This window comes from Amphiprion ocellaris, chromosome 19, assembly GCF_022539595.1.
Source record: "Amphiprion ocellaris isolate individual 3 ecotype Okinawa chromosome 19, ASM2253959v1, whole genome shotgun sequence".
In the NCBI taxonomy this organism is placed as follows: Eukaryota; Metazoa; Chordata; class Actinopteri; family Pomacentridae; genus Amphiprion; species Amphiprion ocellaris.
In genome coordinates this window covers 9298199-9317518 of record NC_072784.1, presented here as the reverse complement: position 1 = coordinate 9317518, position 19320 = coordinate 9298199, and the positions used below count along the sequence as shown (strand labels likewise).

General features: G+C 40.1%; 1 protein-coding gene across 7 annotated transcripts in view; it reads left to right on the top strand.

The window, feature by feature from the left end:
- Positions 1-18386, top strand: part of LOC111583436 (integrin alpha-3-like) — a 30312-nt gene extending 11926 nt beyond the window's left edge. The window contains exons 15-31 of one of the 7 annotated variants that reach the window (XR_008599757.1): positions 483-619; positions 2413-2556; positions 3096-3193; positions 3381-3549; positions 4332-4418; positions 4516-4595; positions 4671-4748; positions 6074-6176; positions 6250-6426; positions 6551-6670; positions 8254-8364; positions 9180-9278; positions 9366-9491; positions 10969-14419; positions 15149-15290; positions 16274-18107; positions 18212-18386. Coding sequence is in view for 2 of the 7 variants with exons in the window: in XM_023292540.3 (XP_023148308.2) it covers positions 483-619; positions 2413-2556; positions 3096-3193; positions 3381-3549; positions 4332-4418; positions 4516-4595; positions 4671-4748; positions 6074-6176; positions 6250-6426; positions 6551-6670; positions 8254-8364; positions 9180-9278; positions 9366-9491; positions 9648-9758 (1640 nt within the window). In the remaining 5 variants the exon portion in view is untranslated. Of the gene's footprint in view, positions 1-482; positions 620-2412; positions 2557-3095; positions 3194-3380; positions 3550-4331; positions 4419-4515; positions 4596-4670; positions 4749-6073; positions 6177-6249; positions 6427-6550; positions 6671-8253; positions 8365-9179; positions 9279-9365; positions 9492-9647; positions 9797-10968; positions 14420-15148; positions 15291-16273 lie in introns of those variants that run through there. The other 6 variants (XR_008599758.1, XR_008599756.1, XR_008599755.1 and 3 more) reach the window with 6 other exon arrangements.
- The last annotated feature ends 934 nt before the right edge of the window (positions 18387-19320 follow it).

The window sequence follows — 19320 nt, the reverse complement described above, 5'->3', positions numbered from 1 at the left end:
GTTTTCGTATGTTTGTGGTTTTTTACAGTTGTGTTTTCATACATTTGTGTTTTTATACATTTGTGTTTTCTTTCATTTGAGTTCTCGTGTTTGTGTTGTCATACATTTGTGTTTTCATGTTTGTTTTCTCACATTTATATTTTCATATTTTTGTGTTTTCTTACATTTGAATTCTCGTATTTGTGTTTTTATTTTTAATGTTTGTGTTTTCTTAAGCTTTAGTTCTCGTGTTCCTGTTTTTGTATGTTTCTATTTTCATAAGTCCAGAGTCAAAATATGTCCAAAATGTTTGTTTTCATGTTTCTGTTTTCATGTGTTTGTGTTTTCATACGTTTCTGTTTTCATATGTTTGTATTTTCATACATTTGTGTTTTCATGTGTTTTGTTTTCTTTGGTTTTAGTTCTCATGTGTTTGTTCATACGTTGTGTTTTCATACTTTTGTGTTTTCATACATATGTATTTTCATGTGTTTGTCTCTCAGCCGTCCACTTCACTGTCACTGCTGACGTAACCAGCCTGAAGCCCCGCCTCCGTTTCCGTGACAATGGACAGAGCGTGTTCTCCGGTTACCTATCGATGCCGAAGAAGCGGTGCCAGAAGCTGAGTGTTGGACTACAGGTGAGGCACATTTATCCCGATGGTGGCGCTGCTGAATCAGGAAAGACTGGACTGATAAACAGGTTAATTCAGTTACAGCTTGTGCACTTGATAAGAAGAAATGGCTGCAAATTTTTTATCTTTATCTCATTTGTTTCACACTTTTCTTGTTTTGCTTTGTTTCATGTTTCTTTGAGCGACTTTTGTCTTAATTTTGTCATTTGTGTCTTAGTACTCCTCATTTTGGATCTTGTTTTTCTTATTTTGTCTCATTTTTCTCGTTTTCTATCTCTATTTTCTTTTGTCTCATTTTTCTCATTTTTATCTAGTTTTTCTTCATGTTATCTAGTTTTTCACGTTCTCATTTTACATCATATTTTCTCATTTTCAATTCAATTTATATAGCATCAATTCAAAATATATCATCTCAAAGCACTTCACATAGTGAAGACCTGACAGATTTCCAGTCTTTGTCATTTTCTGTCTCCTTTCTCTCATTTTATGTCTATTTTTTTCTTTTCTTGAGGTTGTTTTTCTTTCACATCAATTGTAGAAAAACATTTCAACAGATGAATTAAGTGAAAACCACCACAGTTTTTGCTGCTGATAGGAGGAAATGAAACCTCAGAGATCTGAAAACTGATGCAGAAGTTTCACAGTTTCCACCTTTAATCCCAGCCGACTCTCTGATTAAAGGAGGTTCTGCTGTTTGAGATAAAACTGACTGGTTCTGATGAAAGTCATTAATCAGTGAGCTGCTGATAGATTCACATCCGGATTCTTCGGCAGAGTTCAAACTTACACATCAGTTTGTGAAAACAGCAGAGATTCTCAGGTTTTAACCTTCTGAACTCCAGCAGTTTGTCTTGTTGACTGTTTTCTGTGTTGTTTTTGCCTTTTGTGTCTCTTTGGAACAGTTTTGTGTAGATTCTGTTGTTCTGTTAGACTCATTTTTCTTCCAGTTTTTCTCATTGTGCACTTAGTTTTTCTTGTTTTGGGTCATTTTCTGTCCTGTTTGTCTGGTTTTGAGTCTTAATGGCAGAGCTTTGACTTTGTTCTTTCGTTCCATTTCTCATTTTTCTCATTTTGCTTCTCTTTTCAGCCATTTTGGATCTATTTCTCTGTCATTTATCATCATTCCACATCTCCTCTTCCTCATTTTGTATCTATTATTTTCTCATTTTGTGCCTTGTCTTTGTGGTTTTGTCTCATTGTGGTCTTCTTAGGTTTTCATTTTTCTCATTTTATGACCGTCTCCACATAGTGTAGATATTGAACTCCCCATGTTTCCCCTCCAGACTGTTTCTCTCTACTCTGCTCATCAGCTGTACAAAGATGTTTCACCATGCTGATTGTATCTTCAAACAATTTACTCCTGTGTTTACTTTTTTTGGAGCCATGCTTCATTTATTTTATTGACACAGTAGGTTCGATTTTCCTCACATTCTCTGTTGTCATCATTTGCTGCAAATAATTTATTTCATAGATTCATTTTTGAAATTATTTTAATTCAAACTCTTTTAAGTTCAGGTTTGGTAAATTTTCCAGATGGGACGACACACCACAGAGGATACATGAAAGTGCTGTCAGAAGCATGAAAATTTGATGTTTTTACAGTTGCTGGTTCATAAATGTCATTTTTGAGAATGGTAAAAGAGAATCCATCTTGAACCTACTGCTGCTGTTTTTTACTGTTTCAAGTGAAGTTTGTTATTCTTTCACGTCAGACCTTCATGTTTCTGTTCGTCCTCTGAAATGCCTCTCATGTTCTGATCCATTACTGTAGCTCTGTTCTGTGTATTGTTGTTCTGCAGAGTCCGATCAGAAACAAAGTGGAACCTCTAGTGTTCTCTTTGAACGCATCTCTGTATGAAAAGTTCCCAAGGAAAAGAACTGCTGTGCAGGACCTGAGGCACTTCCCTGTGCTGAGCCAGACTCCCCGACCCAAGAGAAAAGAGGTCAGAACCCCCAGAACACAGTTCAGAACCTTCAGAATGGATTCCATCAAAACCTACAATATTAAAATCAGAGTCAAGCAGAAGACTGGTCAGAACCATCAAAACCCAGTACACGCCAAAGACGTTAAGTCAAAACCGTCAGAATACAGGTAAGAACCCATTAGAACCCCCAGAACTCAATTCATAACCTGAAGAAACCAATTAGAACCCTTTTAAAACCACTCAGCACTCAGGTAAAAATGCAGCAGAACCCACGTTCAGAGTGATTAGAAGGATCAGAATCTGGCCCAATTCAAAAACCACCCATCTCAGAACCAGTCAGAACCCAGACAAATAATATGTCCATGGTCAGACCTAAACAGAATCCAGCCCAGTCTGACTTTAGTCAGTACTGAAGGAACCCATCAGAGATGTGGTCAGAAACCAGTTACGAAATGAGGCCACAAACATCTTTCATGTAGACAACCGGCCAGAACCATCAGAACCTGTCAGAACTTGCCAGGTCTCACTGTTTGACACTGTCTCTCTTCCTTCATCAGATCCACATCCAGAAGGCCTGTGGTTCTGACAACCGCTGTGAAAGTAACCTGCAGATGGCGGCCCAGTTTACCGATGAGAACCAGAACCCCTTCAGCAAGTGAGTGAACACAAACAGCTGCTTTCACTGATCTACTAACAACTGATTATTGATTAGTGATTGTATTGATCGTTGAAACATTTTCTTTAAATGTTAAAAATATCTAAAAAATAAAACAAATCGTATCCGTGACTCGGACTTGACTCTGCTGCTGTCGTGTTGCTTTACCTGCTTTATGTGTTTTCAGGCAGGATGGCATTCAGGTGTTGAACTTCAATGGCAGCATCAGGCGTTTGTTTCTGGAGGTGAACGTCAGCAACACGCCATCTCCTGGACGACCAGCAGAGGACGCTCACAACACCCAGTTGAACATGAACATCCCGCCATCGCTGATCTACTCTGGAGTTGACATGAAGGTAGAAACCAATATGGCTGCCTTTAGATTAGTGGCTATTAGTGAATTTTTTTCTTCTTTCTTTTGAAGGTCACATTCAGACTGCAGGGAATCTGGGTGTCTTCATTTACATGAAGGACTAGCTTATAAAGACATGACTTGGACCAACCCTGAAGGACTTGATGTGGAACTTCACCTGGACTTACGTCAAAAGGACGTTATACTTTAATTTGTCCACACAGACTTGAGATCTGTCTTGGAGACTACCTGGAGATGGAGTGACTACATTTGAAACCCCACATCAGTCAGTTAGAACTGAAGAAGCACCTTAGATGACACCTTGAACTGAAAAGAGAAGTCACCATGACCCGATGACAGAGAATCTACGCAGACTCCTGAAACATTCATCTTGGAATTTCTTACCTTGGACCCGTCCAAAAGACCTTGGGGTTGACTTTAGACTTGTTTTGAAGTTAAACTCATACCTGATAACTGAATTGCACTCTAATGGACTGGAAGGACTCTTAAGGACATGGTCCTGACTTGGACTATGAAGAAGCTGGACTTGGACTTGAAAGGGAGCTAGAAGGACCTGGACCCGACTTGGACTCTTACAGAACTGAAAGGACTCTCAAGGACTTTGACAGATCTGGACCCGACTTGGAATCTGAAGGACCTTAAAGGACCTGGATCTAACTTTGACTCCTAGCAACCAGAAGGACCTTACAGAACTGGAAGTACTCAGAAGAACCTGGACCTGACTTGGACTAAGTGCCTCCTTTCAGTGCTGTGTTTGTGTTCCAGGGTGGGGATCCGGCTGCGGTGAAGTGTTCTGCTGAGAATTCGGTTCTCAACTGTGAGCTGGGGAACCCTTTCAGAAGCAAACAGAAGGTACCTTCCTTTTACTGTAGTACCAGCAGTACTGCAGTCCATGCAGTAGTACTGCAGTACTCATCCTGTCCCTGCTGGTTTTGTGTCTCTGCTTCAGGTTCAGGTGTTTATCAAGTTCCAGCCATCTGAGATCAGTCTGGACACACGAGAGATCCGCTCTCTGCTGCAGTTGTCCACGTAGGAGCTCCACCTCATAGCTGGTTGTGGTGGTGTCGGTCGGCCCGGTACTGACCCATGTCTCTGTGTGTTCAGGCTCAGTGAACAGCTGGATCTGGCTCCGGTCTCGGTCTCCATGTTGGTGGAGTATTCGCTACAGACGTCCTTCACTCTGTAAGTGTGAGCACATAGGAAACAGGTAGGTTCATGTGGTTAGCTCGAGTGCTAACCTGCTAACCAGCAGATAGACCACCTGAACCAGTAAAACCGGACCTAATCAGAGATAACCTTTACCTAGTGGAGCCTGGGCTGGGCTCGGTGCTCCATCTGAGACTCGTCATGAATAACACTGACTTGTGGATTATTTTATTGTTAAAGTTGTGTTCTAGTTTGTGAGCTGAACATCAGGTTTGTTGATTGAAGAACAGTTCAGAAGACATTTCTGAGTTCTCGCTCCTTCTTTATGGTTCTTCTGTTTCCATTGAGGTGTAGGACTTTAGATTGCAGAGAAAAATGAACTAAAGTGAAGAAAAACGAGGCAGGAGCAGTACATAACCAGAAACTGTTTGATTTCAGAGGGTTAGAAAACTCTTTGGTCACCTTCTGGTTAGTTTTTGGTCATTATTCATCTGTACTGACAGTTTGCAGAATTTGATTGAACCTGAGCAGCAAGTGAAGCTTTGTAGTCTCCAGAAGTCTTCAGTTTGAAAGAAGTTGGTAAATATATGTAAGATTCAACATATGACTATTGTTGAATAAAAAATGTAAAAAAAAAAAAAAAAAAAAAAAGAATTACAACTGAAAGTCATCTCTGTAGTTCGAAGTGCAGAAGTGACATCGTGTGGACAAGATGTGAATTACATCCTCACTGAGTTACAGCAGCAACACATGAAACGGGAGGTTAACAGTTAATGAGCCCTTCTCTCAGAAAAATTAGGATTCTTAAATGACACCATCACCAACTGACAATAGTCTTTATTTAGAGAATCATTCTTCATTACGTGGTTCTTTAAGGCTTCTTTCAATGATACAAATTCTTCCATTTCACTTTCTTTTGCTTCAAACTTAATTTAAACAATATCGTTTAAATCAGGTGGATTCACCCATTTGTCCAAAATGACTGAAAATTTGTCTGAAAATGTCTAAAAATTCCCTGAATAACTCAAAATGGGTCCAAAGTGACAAAATATTTGTCCATAATGACAGAAATTTCCAATAGATCATAAAAGTTGCCCTAATTAACAGAAATTTCTGTAATCTCAGGAAATTATTTAAAATGACCAACACTTGTTCCAGAACACCGTTCAGAACCCAAAATATTCAGTATATTTAATGGAAGGAGAATTGAAAACTCTTTTTTTGTTGTTTTTTTTGCTGCGGAATTTTAGTATTCAACAACTTCCATCATTTATTAAAGCAGTTCATGCGTTCCAATGTACAACAAACAAGCAAAGACATGTGACCCTTGACTGGCGACCTGATTGACTGTGTCCTGACAGGATCAGTCCGCCAGGCCCCGCCTCCTTTAGCGGTCATGTGATCGGCGAGTCGGCCATGAGGACTACGGAGGACGTCGGCAGTCTGCTGCTCTTCACCTTGCAGGTGTGGACTGTAGAACAGCACGGAACCTAGCAGGTGAGTGACCAGATGTGAGTAACCAGGTGTTCTCTGACAGGTGACCGTCCACGGGAAGCCGCTGGGTCACCTGGGCAACCTGGAGGTGGAGTTTGATTGGCCGAGGGAGGCGACCAATGGGAAGTGGCTGCTGTACCTGACAGAGATCCGACTGGACGGCACGTCGGAGCCTCGCTGCGATCCGCCCGACGACATCGTCAACCCCCTCAACCTCGTGGTAACCATGGCAACATCATCATACGCTAATTTCGAAATAAAACTCCTGCACTGGGGTCTTTCAAAATAAAGTCCAGGTGAATGATAATCTTTCTGAATGAGTTTGTCGTCGTCATTCTGCTCAGCTGTCCGAGGAGAAGAAGAAGACAAAGAGGAGTCTGGAGGAGGTGAAGGAGGAGGAGCAGAGGGTGGAAGGTCTACCTGTCCTCCACCTGCAGGCACAGAACAAGAAGCTCTACACTCTGGTAAAGCTCAGCTGCATGTAGAACATCTGAAAACATGCTTTTACTGTATGTCAGGACGTTCTAGGTAGGGGAGAAAAGTATCAAATAACGTTTGGGTCTAATTTTGCATCAGTTTGCATAAATCTTTCTGAGATCAGCAACAACATTATTGCTAATTAAGTTTTTTTTAAAAATTTATTTTGAACTCCACTTGTGAATTTGAACACACGAAATTTAAATCCTGAAACCAAATGGAACCCAATCAAATTTCCCCTCAGATTATGGATGATTCTGAAAAGCCCTCTCTGGCTGAGCAGATCTGTTAAAAGACTCTCATACACCAGTTTGCTAAACTGAAGGGCTAAATACGACTATAACAATACATTCCATCAACTGTGTCAGCAGAATAAACTCTGAACACAAAGTTAACTCAACTTCAATGTAGCTTTAAGTCAACTAACATAGAAACTTGAGTTTAAACGACACGCAATATTGTTATGTTAACCATCAGGAAATTAAATTTTTTGTGTTGCAGTTTCAGTGTTGGGACTAAGTCGGGCTGGTTCATTCTTCAGGTTGTCTTGGTGTAGTTTAATAAATATATAATATAATATAATATAATATAATATAATATAATATTATATAATATAATATAATATAATATAATATAATTAAGGCTGGGACTTTAATGCATAAATTCAGATTAATTAATTACATTAAAAAAATGCGTTAAAAAATGCATTTAATCGCACCTTTCTCAGTTCCCTAATTTCAGGCACACCAGTAACACTGATGCACACTCCAGCACAGTAGGTGGCAGTAGTACACCTAAAGTCTGTTTGCCAACCATGAAGAAGATGCACAAGACGCACTGAGTGAATCAGCGCACAAGAAAGTTTAGTGAACAGTGACGGAGGACCAGACAAAAAAAAAAAAAAAAGAAGGAGGACCAGACTGTATTGAACTGGTTGGGCGGAAAGTTTTCTTTTATGAATCTTCCCGATGGCAGCTTGGATAAAAACGTGGTTGTGTGCAAATTGTGCAGCAAAGAGTTTTCTTTTCACTGCAGCACTTCAAGTTGACGGTATCACCTCAATGCAAAACATGTTGCTGTTAGCACCAGAGCTAATGTTAGCTATGACAATCCTGGTACCGGCAAACAGTGTCGCCATCCCACAATAGACCGCTTTTCAAGACATTAAAAGTGCTGGAGTTTACATAAAGTCTTGAATATAATTGCACTTGAGTTTGCAGTAATCTGTGAATGTAGTAGACGGATAAAAAATGCAGACAAATATAAATGAAACAAACATTTTTGTTGTTTAAGTTCACGTATACATCTATTAATCAATTCAGTAATCAAAATTTATTTGAATTGAAAAACTTTGCTTGTTGTGGCAAATATTACTATTTGACAAAAATGTGATTAATTGTGATTAATTAATGACAAAGCCTCTAATTAATTAGATTACTTTTTTTATTTGCGTCCCACCACTGAATATAATATAATATAATATAATATAATATAATATAATATAATATAATATAATATAATATAATATAATATAATATAATATAATATAATATAATATAATATGTTGCAGGACTGTGTCCATGGTTTGACCTGTGTCAGGTTTGTTTGTCCTCTGATCAACATGAACAACTCAGCGACTCTGATGGTTCGAGCCAGACTGTGGAACTCCACCATGATCGAGGTACAGACTTCACATTTTATTCAGCTGTCAGCTTTTTAACCTCTGTTAGCTCCTGATTTAGTGTTTTGGTCCACAGATGCAGGTGAAGTCAAGACCTTGTTATTAATAAAGCAAATTAAACTTAGTGTTTTTTGTTTGGCAGGTGTGCAGGTTGTTTGTATTTGTCGTCATCTGTAGTCTCTGGTTGGTATCATTGTGGTTTATGAAGGAAAACCTCAAAGTTGAGACAAAACCCAAATGACATTTTTTGACATATAATCTTACCTTCTTATATTATCATCATGTTTGATTTTGACGCTAGAAGTTTTGTAAGAGCTGTAAAACAGGTCAAATTAAACCATGGGGACCACAGTCGAGTTAGTTAAAGATAAACGGAGTGATCGTCACTGCAAAAGGATGATTTGTTTGTAGACATAGAAAAATGCTGCAGAATCCTAGTAAATTATAGGGCTAGACCTAAATATCCGAATATTCCGTCGTTGTGGTGGTATCCCACGGACCTACCAACTCTGACATCATGCTTCACTTCGCCCTTGTTAGTGAACAGAAGACAAAAGCCGAAGACAGAGATATCCATGCTAACGCTATGCTAATGTTATGGGACTCCGAAGCAAGATCAAACCTCTCGAAAATGCGCTTCAGGAGGCACAAACCCTTCAAATGAATCATCAAGGTCTAACTGCTGGAAATAAAACCGTGGACCTGCTGAACTTGGTGTCTGAACCTGCAGAGACTCTGTGGTTCATTAGTTTGTGTTTTTCCGCCCTCTAGTGGCCACAGACTTAAAGCCTCTTTAAGTAAGCCTCTTGTTTCAGGACTACAGCGATGCGAGGAGTGTGTTGGTTCGATTCGGGGCGACTCTGAAGCTGCAGACCAACAAACCGACCATCAACATGGAGCCTCACAGCTCAGAGGTAACTGCTGCTGCCCCCTGCAGGCAGCACAGATCACAACACCTTCTGTCTGTCTGGGGTTTACATCCTGGATCTTCTTCTCTGCAGATCCAGATCCAGATTTATCCGGAGTCGGATTTGCAGGTGGACCGCAGCGCCCCCCTGTGGATCATCGTGGTGTCGGTTCTGGCCGGGGTTCTGCTATTGGCTCTGATCTGCCTTCTGCTCTGGAAGGTAAACTGATATCTGGGTCTAGTTTTAGGTTCCGCTCTGGACCAACATCCACAGCAGCATGTTTATTTTTAGTTCTCATCACCATGACATCATTTGAGTTTTATGAGCGAACCTGCGGGTTGGTCAAGTCCTGTCATGTTGCCCCCTGCTGCCTAGTGCGGGTTCTTCAGGAGAGCCAGCACCAGGCAGCTGTACCAGGCCAAGACCCAGAAGGCCCACATGAAGAGCCAGCCGTCAGAGAGCGACAGGCTGACCGAAGAGCTCTGAGGCTGGGCATGCTGCTGCTAGAGAGCCCCTCTGTAATGGTACGTGTCCACAGGGGTGTTTTTCCACGCGGAGCAACACGCCGCTCTTGAACATTGCCTGCTTGGTGTGCGTTCCCTTGTGGGCCACTAGGTGGTCACATGACAGGTGTTTTACTGTCAGTCTAAGAGAGGCGTCGAACCAACATGATGGCTTGGTTGCAAACTTTCTCTTTTACTACGAAAACAGTTCGAGGTGGCCTCATTTATAAAAAGTGTAAGTCGTGTCTATCTGAGTGAGCTGCTGGCAGAACGTGACATGGGGCGTTTCACATAAACAATGAATGGGAAGCGTGAAACTGACGGATCCTGTGGACACACACCATGAGGACCAGCTGTTTACTGACTGTTTACCAACTAGTTACTGGTTACTGAGTAGTGAGTGATTACTGGTTGCTGTCTTGTTACTGACTGGTTACATCCTGGTTAGTGACTGGTTCCGGCCTGTCTAAAACCCGGTTACTGATTCATTACTAGCTGTTTGATGACTACTTGCTGACTGGTTAGTGATTGGTTACGTTACTAGTTTGTGACTGGTTCCGGCCTAATTTAGTGTCTGGTCATTGGTTAGTTCCTTGATAATAAATGGTCAATGACTGGTTATTAGTTACTGACTAGTGTTACTGTTTATTGCCTTGTTCTGGCCTGGTTAGAGACTTGTTATTGGTTAGTGACTGGTTATTGGTTAGTGGCAGTCTGGTTAGTGACTAGTTATAGCCTGGTTAGTGACTGATTAGTGACTAGTTACAGCCTGGTTAGTGACTGATTAGTGACTAGTTACAGCCTGGTTAGTGACTGATTAGTGACTAGTTACAGCCTGGTTAGTGACTGGTTAGTGACTAGTTACAGCCTGGTTAGTGGCTGGTTATTGACTAGTTACAGCCTTGCTGACTGTCTCTCCCAGCAGAGACTTTTAAATGTCTTTTTACAGCTGCTTTTCTGATCAATCAGAATCAATTCAGCTGATCAAAGTAAAATGTTGAAAAACTGATGACAGTGAATAAGAAAAACCATGTAACCTGCTGCATGTTTACCTCCTCACCTGCTTGCCTGCTCACCTGTTCATGTCTCACCTGTTCATGTCTCACCTTTTCATGTCTCAGCTGTCCTTCTGTCCACTCTCCTGCATGTTATTGTGTGGACTTTTGTGGCGTCTGACCCTGTTTTCTCTGCAGTGTGGTTTTTTTGTGCGTCAGGGGGCGTGGCCAGCGACTGCACTCCACCAGGGGAGGATTATGGGTAAAGACGACCAGCAGCAGCAGTACACGGACGCTGACGGGTTCCTGATCCAGAACCAGGGACGAAACCGGAGGTCACAGAAACAATGGGTCACCTCCTGGACTGAGACTCACTGAGAGACTTCCAAATCCACGGAAACACATCCTGAACCAAGCCAAACTGGACCAAACCAGACCAGACCACTTTACACTAAATAAGATCAAACTATACCAGAATAAACAAAACTGGACCAAACCGGATCAGATCAAACCAAACAGGATCAGGTCATGCTGAAACAGACTGAACCGGACAAAAACAGACTAGACTAAAATGAGCTGGACCAGACTGGATCAAACCAGTCCAGACCAGACCAGAACAAAGTAGACCAAACCAGACCAGCACACTGCCAGTCTGTGTCTGCAGTTATATAAAAAAAACTCTTAACTTGTTTACATTTAGTTCAGTCTTTTGGTGTGGAGATGTGAGTTTTACAGCTGACAGCAGGTGATTCATGTTATTAGTGTGAATATTTCTACAGTTTCGTTTAGCAGACACTTTTCTCCAAAGCAACATACATCCCAGAATGCTCCTGGGCTCTGAGCTGCAGCCTGATTGGATTGCAGCCTGGTTGTTGATGATCACTCTAAAAGTCTGAGTGCTGCTTTAACCCTTTAAGACCCACCATTGTGCAAGTCCGCCAGGACATATTTTTTACATGCTTTAGTGCCATTTTTTGGAGTATTTTTATTTGCTTTACATCAAAATAACCGTGATATCCCAAATTTTAATAATATGTATTGACTTATGTCTTAACTACTACAAAAAATTGCTTAAAAGTGCAATAAACGATAAAAAAAAATGAAAATCGTTTTTGTTTTTTTCACATATATTTCAAAATACAGAAATTGAATAGCTGTATCCCTCAAATTTGTAAATGTAAAAAAGTTGCACAATATCCTTTGGAACCACAGGAAATTTATTTGGAGTTTGTACATAATTTGCTTTTTGAGATATGGTCAATTTTGTAACGTGTAAAAAAACCGAAAATAAACAAAACTGCAAAATTTGCAAACAGACATCAACATCAAAACAAATAATTTACAACAGTGCAATCAAATTTCTAAGTGTGCCAGATACTTATGAACACACATATTTTATGTACAAAACCATGGTCAGACCATAAAAAGTGCATTTGAAAATAAAATCATTTTTACTGAGTTGAATCAGAAACAGTATTTTGATGGTCTCCTGGTCCAAGTACTTGGACAGGTCTGATGGAGAAGGGCTGTCCACATATTCTGACAGAGGTGGCTGGACATCTGGCCTCCTTTTCGGCAGGAAATGTGGCAGAGAAGGTAAGCTGTCAGGTTCCTTCTCAGTTTTCCAGCCAGCTGTAGGGAGCGCCTCTGGCCCGGAGCGCTCGCTGGTGGAGCGGCTGCTGCAGCGTCTCCTGGCTGGAGGACGGTCTGTCCCTCTACCTCTCGCTGGGGTACCAGGACAGCAGGAGACCTCCATTCTCTCCTCTTCCTCCTCCTCCTCCTTCCCAACATTGTAAATGCTGCACACAGAAAAAGTTATGTGGTACGTTAGCTGTGCGCAGCACATGACTTGTAAACATGATGCGTATTTTGCGCGGAATGCTTTCGGCGGCTTTGCATGTATATTATACTTTCTTTACTTTTCTCCAACCCACAACAAACAATTTCTCATGAATACAGACTTACATGTCACTGGAATGATCAATTCCTTCGATAAGATCGGCTTCATCCGCGCTGGTGGCAGAATCCGGGCCAGACGAGTGGCTGGACTCTTCATCCGACGCTGTAGTTTGCTGGAGAGCTTCGCCAGATTTAAAATAGTTTGGTGCGACCAGGTTTTCGCAGCTCCTCAACTAATGTGTGGAAGTGTGTCAAAGGTGTGTGTGGTGGGTCCGTGTACGGATCTGGTAATTGGATTTTCCGTTCTGAAACAACGGGTATTGAAAAACAAAAAACGAGTGGTTATTTGATTTTCGTTTTAAAATACAAAAATTAAAATTGAAATACAAGGCGTTTTTCCTTTTCACGATCAAAAAGGGATATACGATTTTTTTTAAATGCTTTGATTTTCGTTTTATATTTAGAATAACAAGAAGTAAAATCAGTAAGAGAGAGAAACGAAAAAAGGTCAGTTTTTTTCATTTTCTGAGACCGGAAGTGGTCATCAGCAAGTGTGGAGCCAAACGACAACAAGATTCTCAGAGGGCGGAGCCAGAGAGCAGCGATTGGTCAGACCATAGATAATATAGAAGACAGCGCGCTAGCGTATCTAGTTTATGTATATCTATGGTCAGTACGTCTAGTAACTTCTCTGGCTGCTGTTGATCTTATTTTTGGAGTAAGACACGGTAAGAAGATAAATACTTCTAACCTGTAGCGTTATTTTGTTGTACGTTAAGTCAGCGACTTGTGAAGAGTTGTGTTTTGTCGTGTTTGAGCAGTTGGTCCGGACGCGTTAGCTAGCTAAGCGGCTAAGTTAGCTAGCTAAGCGGCTAAGTTAGCTAGCGGGCTAATTAACACAGGTGGCTAACTTACCGCTGAACACCTGTGTAAGTTGCTGCTGCAGTTGTCCTCATTATTAGAACGACCTTCTCAACCTGTATTTCTCTGCTGTGTATTTTAGCTTTTAAAAAAGTTATTTTACTTCAAGGTTAACTGAAACCCGTTGAGCTGCACTGAAGTTTAACATTCAGCTGCTTTGAATTAAACCTCGCTTAACTTAACATTGCGCAACATTACCTCTCTGATCTCCATAATTTCATTAAATTCCTTCTCTCTTCCACTGCTCATGTTCAATCCAGTATATAAAATGACATTAATAGTGAATAAACTAACAACCAGCCATTGTATTTATTTATTATTGCATGTATTTGTAGTAAAACATGAGATAAAACATCCTACTTTTGGATCTAGAACTGCACAAGCCGTTCATTTTCAGTCACCTGATGAGTTAAACTCCCCTTTTTATGTGAGGTTGAAGCAGAAAGTCTGAGTTAACAAAGAAAGTTGTTTATAATTTGCAATACCTGTTATCTCTGACTGAGGCTTAGTTTTTGTTGAGCCGATTTACACGTAGAAACTTTGTTCAAGAAGATTTCTCAGTAGCTCAGAGGACAGGCTGCTTTTTACACAACCTTGTAAGAGAATGTCTGTCAATGCTTTCAGCAGAATTTAGAAACACAACACTTCCTAAACAGATATTTTGAGGCTGTGAGGTTGAACGTTTGAGAGTATATCAGTGTGTTTGTTTGTGGTCTTTCTGTTTCTAGGTGGAAGCTGAATTAGTGAGGATGACTCCTGCTCCTGTCATCTCTAAGCTCCTCACACATCTTTACCTGCACATGAGGAAAATCACTCCTGTAGAATGCAGGTATGTTTGTCATTATTATAAAAAGATGTTGCCTGGTGACCTGTCAGAAACCTATCATACAGAGTCAGCCAAAATAATGTTTACACACATCAGGAAAAGAAAAACTTGCATAAATATTTCAATATCAAATTTATTCAGACATAACGAGATTAATAAAAGTTATCTTTGGCCTCTACAATTACAAGAGATGCTCAAAGTGGTGGCCACTGGCTTCCAGACATTTCTGTTGTGTTGTAGACGTCACTTGTTGATGCTCCATTCATGAGGGTAGCGCCATCTGTTGGGAAAACATCATACAACAGGACACAGAGTTATCGTGATTTGATCAAACTTAGAAAGAGGAATCTATATGTGTAGAAGTACTTATACAAATGAAATATTTATAAAAGTTTTTCTTTTCCTGATGTGTGTATACATTATTTTGACCGACTCTGAACTTAATGAGAACAAAACTGTCATTTAATTGTTGCTCTAAAAGCTTCTTTAGTGAAATCTGGCTGGTGTTCTGCTTTGAAACAAACTGCTGTTGAGGTCTGTGTTTTTAGGTTTAACTCCACAGTTTCTGAATGAACTGATAGTTGTTTTTTTTTCCTGATCAATGTGGACGTTATAATTGATGGTAAATTTACTGATCATATAATCAGCATGACAATATAACAGTAGAACATTCTGACCACCTGACTAATACTGTGTTGGTCCCTTTATGCTGCTAAAACTCCTCTGACCCAGTGGTTCATCAGAACCTCTGGGGATGTCCTGTGGATTCTGTGGATCCTGTGGGTTGCAGGGTGGGTCCTACCTAGACCAGGCTGATCCTGGACCATCCCACAGATGCTCAATCAGATCTGGATGTGGAGAGTGTGGAACCCAGGTGAACAGCTTAGCTCTGTCGTGTTCCTCAGACCACTCCTGAGGAGTTTTAGTTTGTCCTGCTGAGGGTGGCAGCTGGCATCAAGGACTGCTGTTGCCATGGAGACAAGAGGGTTGTTTGTCCTGCAGTGTTTAGATGGTGGTACATGTCAAACATCCACATGAACATCAAGGTTTCCCAGCAGAACGTTGCATTAGAACAAGATGATGGATGTTGTTCTCTTCAGCTGTCAGTGGTCAGAATGTTGTGGCTGATCAGTGGATCTGTCTGCCTTTACTCTGACATCCAGAGTTATACAAAAGTGTAGTATGTGTGCAGTGCAGAAAAGATTTACTTTATTGTATGCATTTTTTTTTTGTTTTTTAAGGGAGAGCATCTTTTTTATCCACCTGAATAAAGACCTAATCTTTCCCTTCAAAGGATAGTTAATAATTACTACAGCTTCCATAGTGGTCCCATCAGAGAAAATCATATCCATATACAGATTTTTATTAATTCCAGGGCTGGTTCAGTAAAGATTATAATAATAACTACATCAGATAATTCTTGGTCGCAGTTGGAATTTTGCAGACTGAGAGATGGTTGAGAAGGTTTGCAGTTCTTGTTTTAGCAAAATATGTTATAATAGAAGATCTTTATTGTCATTGTACATGAAATTATCTGCAAACCAGCAAAGTGCATCAGTCTGAGGTATCTAAAAATAAATAAGTAAAGAAAAATGCTTCTAAAGCCAATAATAAACAGAATATTTTGAGGGAATATTCTAAAAAGGAAAGAAAAGCTCCATTCTCACTCCTCTCAGGATAAACTGTCATTAAAATTGACTTTAAATTTAGCTTCAACACGAGATAAAAACATTTACTTTCATTACTGATATTGTCAAGTTTTAATAAAGTTCATGCTACTTTTATAAAATGATGAAAGTGAATAAATTGTATTTCTGTGATCTGTGTTTGATTTCTGTCTTTTCTCCTGTCATCCAGATGTTCAGAGGGAGATGATGCCACATCTGGTCCAGCTGATGGAAGGTCTTGAAGTTCTCTGACTGGCCTCGACTGAAGATGGTCGTCTCACTGGATTTAAGGTTCAGATGCTCAGTAACAAACTCCACCAATGAGCCAACAGGGAAGCTTTAGGTTTATTAAATGTTGCTATGAAGGTATCGCTGTTTTTCTTTGTGAATGCAATGTGCTCCAACTGAAACTTGAATTAGAACTTAGAAGTAAATCCTTCCATCTGAAAGGATTTAGTTGCATTAATAACCTCATAACATTCTAATTTTTATTCCAGTCTTGGTTGGAAATAGAATCTCTGTATTGATTCAGGTAAAAACTGAACTTCACAGCATGTTGGAGCAAAACAACCAGATGAAAACTGTGATGGTGTTGGATTGTCAGACCGTAATGTTGCAGCTCAAAGCAGCTTTTCTATCTCAGTTCATTCTGACATTCAGCTATGAATCAACACAGCAGATGGTGATCCATGCTGTGGAAGTCTCACATCTCCTGATTTAATGGAGCTGCTTTGCACTTTTTACACTGTTTATTCACCAACACTTTATTTAATAAAAGTCCCATCTAGTTTTTTATGAGGAATGTGATGTTTTAATTTCTCTGTGAATAACTGCAGTCTAATGCAACAGCTGGAGTTGTAACATCTGTCCTGATATTGATCATGAAGTATTGATCAGAATACTTATGGTTCAGCAGTCATCCCTGAAGTTTTACATTAAAATCTTTACTTGTGTTGTGAACTTTGGTAAGAAGCAGAAACGTTAGCGTTGCCATGGATACATGAGTGTTAAATTCTGTCCATGTTTCATTTTGGGAAATGCAGTCCAGTTCCAGAATGTGGAGGAATTTAGTCTCACAATCACAGACAACAAATATTATCTGAAAGTCGGGTTATTGTTGTTTATCAGCACAATACAAAAAGATTAATGTTAGAAATATTCCAGTTAAGACTCTAGAATATCATGATTTATGTAAATTTACCTCAATAATATGAATGTTCAGGTTAAGATTGTACAGTGATATTTATTATGTAAGTTTAGCTGATTAAAGTTTATGACTCTGCACTAAAATATTATTTAAATTGACATCATTATTATAATATTTAGGGTCAGACCCTACAGTATTGAGATTAAGAAATCAAATATTCTATAAAATGTAAATACACTGAACTCATTTGGATATATTTAAGTGAGACTCTACAATATTATTTGACACAAATCTATCTAAATCAAAATTTTAATAATTTTCACGCCAAACATTTACTGGACTGATTTAAATATTAAAATCACTCCTTTCTAATCCTCTGCTGTACGTTCAAACCTGAGGCCTTAAATAGAAACACACAAGTATCTGATTGAAGGAACTTCTGCAGAGTCCTGGTTCCAGAACATGATGATAGAATTATAGACAAACTTTAACAAAAGCTGCCTGAGAGTTTACAGGTTTTTATGTTAGATTTCTTCAGTAATTTAATGAGAGTTATCAGCAAAAATCAAGTGTTCATTTGATGAACTTCATTTCCTAAAACATCCAGAATTGGAGCTCATATCTTTGGCAGCTGTAAAGTTTCTGCTCCTTCAAAGTTCACAACACAATGAATGAATTCCTAAAACACTCTCAATGCTGGAGAGCGTTTGTGATGCTGAAGCAGTGACCAGTTTTTCTGTTTCTTCTCTGGAGATGCACAATGAGGGACGTCTGCAGAGACTGAGAAAGAGTCTCACCACATCCTGACATGAGGAAAAAGACTTTATTGAAGACTACAATGAGAAAAACTATCAGACAGCAGACGGCTGCATTCAAGGTGAGCTCTGAACATTTGATCTGGAACAGGAATTCAATAACGGCAGCATGAGCTTCATTTCAGTCTGTAGCTGCTGAATTCATGGATGAATCATCTGGCACTAGAGAGGAAGACCATCAAACATCCACGTCAGCTGATGGAGGTCCAAGAGTCTCACCAAACAAACAACCTACAGAGTGAAGACCTCAAATCTGATTGGACGGCCTCCTATTCAGCCACGTGTGAACAAATGCCTCTAAGCTGATTTGTTTTCTAAAATAAATCTAGTTTGAGTCCTAATCTATGCCTGTGTGTTTGCTTCTTTACACCGCTGTTAACAGTTTAGGCTGTTAGATTGTTCCAGATAAGACAAGTACAAGATACTTCAGAGCCGTTCTACCACGAGCCTGACAGGAAGAACTCCAACAGCTACTGAATGTTCCTGTGGTCCCCTCAAGGCTACAGGAGGAGCCCTACGAGGACGAGCCGGTCCACCTGATGGTGGCCAGTCGCTGCGGTTCAAAGCCAACACCGACTACGTGGACTTCTACTGGACCACACGGAGGCCTTCAAACCGGACCAACAAGTTCAGCGACTCCCCGACTCGTGGGTCTGAGGACGCCGCCGAGCCTCGGCCCAGCCGGCCTCCTGTCTGTGGGTGTTTGAGTGCTGAGAGGTTTGTGGATGCATGTGAACGTTCTGTGTTGAAACAGCAGCTTTGGACTCACTAACGCCTGGGAAAAACCAAGAGCTCCTTTATTTGTGACTTCCACTAAAAAAACTGATGAAAATAAGTTTGCCAGGGTTCTGACTGATAACAGATTATTAAATAATGAAAATAATCGTTTAAATATTCCTTTAAACAATCCTTTTAGGTCTACATTTCCTTTACACTGACTTCTTGGTATATGTACAAGTATTTTGGGTGGAATATACCATTAAGCCCAATGTTCAAGGGTTCTTCTGGGAATATACCATTAAACCAACCTTTTAGGTAAATGTTCCAGGATGTTGGGTAGAATATACCATCAGATCAACCTTTTAGGTCTACATTGGAAGATTTTAGAGTAGAATATTACTCCAAACCATCCTTTAGGTCTACATTTAAGGTGGAATACTCCTTTACACCAAGATTTTTTGGTCTACATTGAAGGATTTTAGGTGGAATATTCCTTTGAACGAACTTTTTAAGTTTATGTTCAAGGATGTTGGGTGGAATATACCATCAGACCAA